The 6593-nt window shown below is 43.6% G+C and overlaps 1 protein-coding gene across 1 annotated transcript; it reads left to right on the forward strand.

Annotated features, from left to right (window-relative positions):
* Positions 1–725: 725 nt before the first annotated feature.
* On the forward strand, positions 726–1962 carry LOC133714182 (uncharacterized). Its single transcript, XM_062140260.1, has 3 exons — positions 726–1075; positions 1165–1228; positions 1681–1962. Exons 1-3 carry the CDS (start codon positions 770–772, stop codon positions 1848–1850), a joined length of 540 nt encoding a protein of 179 aa, XP_061996244.1. The 5' UTR covers positions 726–769; the 3' UTR covers positions 1851–1962.
* Positions 1963–6593: the final 4631 nt, after the last annotated feature.

Raw genomic sequence — 6593 nt, forward strand, 5'->3', positions numbered from 1 at the left:
GATGGAATCCATGTCTGTTATTGCTGAAGGTAAGCCTTAATCCTTTTATGATTGTTGTGCATATGTTGTGAGCATGTAACTATGGTTTTACACTGACCTCACATTTTGGGACGCTTTAAAGGCTACGTGTTCAGATTTGAGGAGACTACTCTAAACTTCTCATTCGAACAATTCAAGGGGTGCTTTTCAAATTCTTGACAAATAGCTTCAATCAGCTTCCTTCGCTCGTGTTTCAAGAAGCAAATATACTGGCAAATAAACTAGCTAGCAGCTTATATTCATATATAAAATAGATCACAATTCTGTATAGTTCACAGTTTGTTGTTAAAGATCCCAAAAACGTCATATTTGTTACACTTGATTCATAGACCCTTTAGAGTGTCACGATTAAAACCTCATGTTATATTGCTAAACGCTAAAGCAGATTCGAGGTAGCACGTACACTTCGAGTATCTAAAACCTCATGACCATTGAAAATTGGAGGCTCAGGCTCACCGGCCATCACTTTCAAATTCCATTACCATTAGATACTTGAGCTTTGAATGAATGAATGACTCGAGAAACACCGAATGACTGCTATGATAATTGGCCACGTACTATTATACTGACCACGAGGTTTCTCTTCTAAGTGGCAGTCCTGCAATGTATCTATACACGTGGCCGTTAACCAGTGGTCCAAATAGGCTTAATACAGACACCCTCGAATCCAAAATATAAGGAGCAATTAGCTTCAGTAGTTGCAGAATCAGATTATCAAAGTAAAGCAGACATGGGAGTACTAAGAACACTTCCTGTGACACCCCCACGTGGAAGTTTCCTTTCAAATTTTGGAGCTGCAGAGAGTTCATCTAAATCCAACTTCAAGTTCAACAAGAAGTCCCAGTTCAGAGTTTTGGCCAAAACAGAGAAGGGTGAGAAGGAAGAAGAAGAAGAGCCCAAGAAAAGGAAACAGTCACTGTTTAGCAGTGTAACAGAGGCGCTTGATTTCTCTCAAACCAGGTCTGAAGAAGACGCTCTACTTCTCGAAGATGCGAGACAGGCCACCAAGTCTGGAGAACAGATGTCAAGAGAACAGGTATGTGATGTTAAAGTGATTTCGAAGTTCGAATCCCTTGTTTTTTGTGTTGTGGAATTGCTAAGTGGAGTTTCTCATTTTTGGTGTAGTATGGGGCTCTCAGAAGGAAAATCGGAGGCACTTACAAGGATTTCTTCAAATCCTATGTTGAAGGTATATATGTTCATGAGACTATGAAATTTTATTTTGCGTGTAATTTCACTCTAAAGGAGACATCAGACATCCATGTATGTATAGCATAGGAGAAAGCATCATAATTAATTTTGCAAACCCCCCAGATTTAGAGTACTTCTAGCTAACAGAAGAATGTACTTGCATTGGTTTCTCGCTTATATATACAAGAACTTAGTGCAAATCATAGATTCGTAGAATCGTAGGTACCATAGATTTAGTATACATGTTACGCAGTTATGCTTCCGATGTTTTGCAACGAAAGTACCAAAAAATTTGCACTAAAAGTTACCTACAAGTTTGCTTAGCAACTTTAGAAGACAGAATTAATTGAGGAAGAAACTAGACTACCATGGACAACAGACCTTTTCAATTATCATGCTTCTATGCTTTGGTGATTTTCCTAACTTTGGTTTCGTTCTATTTTCAATTAGTGGATGGGCAATATGTAGAAGAAGGGTGGGTCGACAAAACGTGCAAGGTGTGCAAGAAGGACACCGGCGGCGAGCCAAGGCAAGTGGACAAGCTCGGCAGATACGTTCATGTGGCGTGTATGGGGAAACAGAAATCCGGCAACTTCTTTACCAGACTTTTCTCAAGTTGATGAAGAGTAGATCAAATGTTTGGAGTGATTGTTTCCGAATGTTCATTGGTGCATGACAGATAGCATTGTGGAAGTTGCTTTTATATCAGATATCCCAGATCCTAACTGATGATATCAACATTTTTTTTTTTTTTTTTTTGATAAAAGGATAGCTTCATTAACTAAAGGCCAGAAGACACATATATCAGATGTTGTCTCATACCTAAAATCTAGATGACACAATCCGCCAAGCAAAAGACAAGTACCTTCACTGTTAACACATATGCTCACTTATTGAGCCTAGAATACAAGAAATCCAATTCTCACTACTAACCCCATTTGAAAAGAAAATCTAGTCGCCTAGAGACCTCAATTGGTGTACAACTAAGTAGACTGAGAAGAAAGTAATGATGAACCCAATTTCCAGTAGTAGGCAAAGGAACCAGGAAAGTCTAAAGCTTTCCTTTGCCATTATCTCTAAGGCTAGAAAAAAAACCCTGTAGAAGGTCTCCTGGGTCCCAAATCCAGACCCATGGAGAGGTCTGACCCACGAAATGGTGAAAATGGGCCAAAGGAGTGACATAGGCCCGATAGCAGCCCAAAAGTTGGGAAACCCAGATTGATTTGGACACCCACAGTAGGGCACCCAAACTTAGCCGCCCTCCACCGTCAGACGTCGTCTGCCTCCATCCCAGCCACCAAATCAGAGACCGCTGCCTCCTTGGAAAGCTTCTATCAGTCCCAGCGGTACCAGCCATGCATGCCCAAATGGATCTGAACACCCAACCATAACCATCGATCTCCCTATTCGTTGCCACCGCAAGTAGCGAATTCGGTATCGTCGCAACCCAGTACAGCCACCAAAGCATGAGCCAACTGCCGCCCAGAGATCGATGCCGGAGACGGCCACGTCTAGGTCGTGGCCAGAAGCCACCCAACCCAATTGTGACCATCAACCATAGCCACAAACAAACCCCGAATCGGAGGAAACTCGGCTTGAAAGCCGTAGGCGCGGCGGCAAAAGTCGCCGCTGGTGGGGAGACTCCCATAGATGTCGTTTGTCTTTGGCGGCGCTAGAGCAGCGAGAGCTTTCGCTCTCGAGGGTTTTCATATTAAATCAATATATCCTTTTAGTGTTATTAGGGTTGATGATATCAACATTTTTAGATGTAATGTGATGAAAGAAAATAGCATTGTTAGAGTCTGAATGAAAATTGTGGGTATTGCAGAAATTTCCAGAGTATCACATTAGAAAATTGGTATGGTTTTTATAAAGTGATGATGATCTTGTCAACATTAAAAGTTGGAATCAGATAAACGAGTGGACTTGTGATTGATACATTAAGCACTTATTTTTTTTTTTTGAAAAGGATTTGATATTATTAGAAATCAAAGCCATAACCAGGCCAGAGTCTAACAAAACACTTACACAAGAAATCTGATATAGGCACCAGATATCCTATCTAAGTCTATACTAAACTCATTAAAGTCTAAAGGGACACTCGCTGGAGAGCAAGCCTAGCTAAGCAAGAAAAACTCGCTTCCTAAGGAAAACTCAATCAACTAGCCTAATCTGCCAACACTCAATTGTGGTACAAACAAAGACTAGAAACATCTTAGAAAAGCTCATAGAGAAATTTCCCGCTTGAAAAGACTTGCATCCAGAATGTCTAGGCACCATAAGATTTAAGACAGCACCATCTCCTTCCCCTTAGGGTTGGAGAGAGTACCAGCTTCAATCCCTTCAGCAGCTAACAACCTCGGCATCAGGTTGGTCTTCCTGCTCGTGTTTGGAACCTTCTTTGCCGAGTCACCCTCATTCTTAGTATTTTTCCCTTTTCCCGCCATGCCATACGGCAATTTATTCACACTTCCTAGAGGCCGGCCTCTCTTTCTTTTCAGTTGTTCAACCTGCTTGGACGACCCTTCCAACAGTCCCATAGTTACTGCATCCATAGTCTTTTTGCCAATAGCCAAACTCAATTTCATTTTCTTGGGAGAGATAAGTACCTCATCACCATCTTTATTCCGGGGTTTGACCAAGGACAGACTCGACCTGTTGTTGTGGTTCTGTTAGCTCCCTAATCTGTACCTGTCTCTTTGCTCGCCGGGCAGCAACTTATGGAGGGAGACAGAACGCTGGAACAGTGCTAGGTATTGTTGCTCTGAAGATTAGAGTCGGGCCAGGAGCCAAAACCTTAGATACATTGGAGCTGGTCCCAGGTTCTTCACGAAGGATCGCTAGGGCAGATGGTTGTGCCACTACTCCCGCAACCTCCTCTTCAGCCTCCTCTAGTTCCGGGCCGGAGCATGGGAGGCCAACGTGGGTAACAAATCCACACCGTCCACACCGTCCGAAAATCTTGTCATATTTGAACTTGACCAGAAACTGGACATCATCTTCAACCCAGAACCTCTGTTTGAACAATATAGGTTTCGCATACTCGATCTCCACCCGTATACGCAGAGTCCGTTGTCGGAAAGCTGTTCTATCAAACTCTTTGAACTCGCCCACGGTGCTACCAATAAGCCTCATAATTCTTTCAGATCGAAAGGCCGGAGGAACCCCCAATAACGTCATCCAGTACGACGACGTCCACAATGGCACCTCCGAGATCCGTCCGATGCCATCGTATTCTGCAAGTGCAATCGGAGCTTTATTGAACCCCCATGACCCTCCCTTCCAAACCCTACCTCTATCGGCCGGATCTGAAAAAGAGAACAACACACGGTCATCTTCTCTAGTTTCCTCCACCCGGAGAGTGCCATTCACCCTCCATGCAGATCGGAACATCCCCAGAAACGAGCGGCGCGTATAGTCCCGCGCTGTGAGAAGCTTCCCCACCATGAAAGCCTCCTGTTGTCGCAGTCCTTTGGATGGACGCAAATCCACAGGCCTCTTCCCCTCCGCCAGAGCAAGAGAGGCAGCGAGACGTGAGGCCATTGCATCAATTGCCATTGATGTTTGAATGAAAGCTGCAGACGCGAGAAAACCCTAAACCCTAGATGCGGTTAGAGAGAAAACGCGGCTGCCTAGGTTTTTTCGATTGAGTTTTTTTTACATTAAGCACTTATTGATGTAATACGAAATATAAATTAAAGATTGATCATTAAAAAAAATCCAGAAACTCACTATTTGAAATTTCTTTAGTAAAAAATAAGCGCTTAATACACAATTTTTCACAAGTGATAATATAGTGCTAGGATCCCGACGAATTTATTATTCATACAAAAAAAAAAATTATCAAAACATTTTCATTCAAAAGACTATTTTTAAGTTTTTAACGACATGTTGTCACCAAAAGTATCACTGACGATAAATGTCGGCCACAGCAATGAAGCATCCCTATGATAAGCTTTTAATCATAATGCATCAATTATCAATACCTACGATAATTTTCAAATATTTACCGACGATATTCCGTCGCCAAACGATATTTTGACGCCAAAAGTGTTGCATGGGTATTTTTTTGGGTTTTTGTCCATTTACACTATTTTTAGAGATTTTTTTCCCACTTACCCCACTAAGTTTTTTTAATTCCCTCTTACCCAAAACACTCTAAGGAGGTCTTCCCTAATACCCCATTAAGTTTTTTTTTTTTGTTTTTATTATTTTTTTAATACCATTTTACCCTCACCTTTGTTACTTAGAGAGAGAGAGAGAGAGAATGGAAGAGAGAGAAACCATAGGGGACTTCGCCGGAGTCCGATCACCGGCAGCCGAATTCCGGTCACCGACAGCCGGATTCCGGTCACCGGCCAACTTCGCCGGAATCCGGTCACCGGCCGCCGGATTCCGATCACAGGCTACCACCCACCGGAAAGTTTTTTTGCCCCCAATAGACGTCTATTACCCCCTAATAGACGTCTATTGCCTCCCAATAGACGACTATCAGCCATGTATTGCCCCCCAATAGACGACTATCAGCCATGTATTGCCCCCCAATAGACGTCTATCAACCATGTATTGCCTCCCAATAGACGTCTATTAACCATGTATTGCCCTCCCAACAGACGACTATCAGCCATGTATTGCCCCCCAATAGACGTCTATCAGCCATGTATTGCCCCCCAATAGACGTCTACTATCGCCCAATAAGACTTTCAGTTGCTAGAATGAGAACTAATCTCTTTAAATTTAGACAAATAAAACTTTGATTATAGGAAAAAAACAAGGAGATTACATCAATTCAAAACGTCTATTGCCCCAATAGAACCTTTTTTTTTTTTCATTTTTCTTTCATTTGGTCTTCTGCCCCATTTTATCTATAAAAAAAAAAAAAATAGTTTGGGCACCCAGAGAAAAGCTCTGGGCACCAAATCCTTGTTATCCTCCACCAATTTCCCGTCTACCAGCAGCCCGGCCGCCACCTCGAAGAGGGATGAGAGAGAAAGTGCAGATCGGAGAGGGATGACCGGTCTCCGCTTCCTGCTGCCGGGACGAGTCGAAGGCGAGGTCCAAGCAACCGGTGACGGCTTCGTGCCAGAGAGAGAGAGAGAGAGGTGCCGGCGACAGAGTCGTCCTTCGACCCAGACCTAGAACCGGCGCCGACGATCGAGGCTTTGACCGCCGGAGCTCCATAGCACCAGCTCATCTCTTGCGCCGACGATCCATACCTGAAACCCGATGAGATTTCTTCGATCCGGTGTGAGAGCGTGAGGGACAGAGGCTGAGTCGGAGCTTTGCAGGTGGTAGTAGGTGGAGTTGGTGTCGGGGCTTTGCAGGCCGGGGAGGGCCGGGGAAGAGAGAGAGAGAGAGAGAGA

Source organism: Rosa rugosa, chromosome 6 (assembly GCF_958449725.1).
Source record: "Rosa rugosa chromosome 6, drRosRugo1.1, whole genome shotgun sequence".
NCBI classification, from domain to species: Eukaryota; Viridiplantae; Streptophyta; class Magnoliopsida; order Rosales; family Rosaceae; genus Rosa; species Rosa rugosa.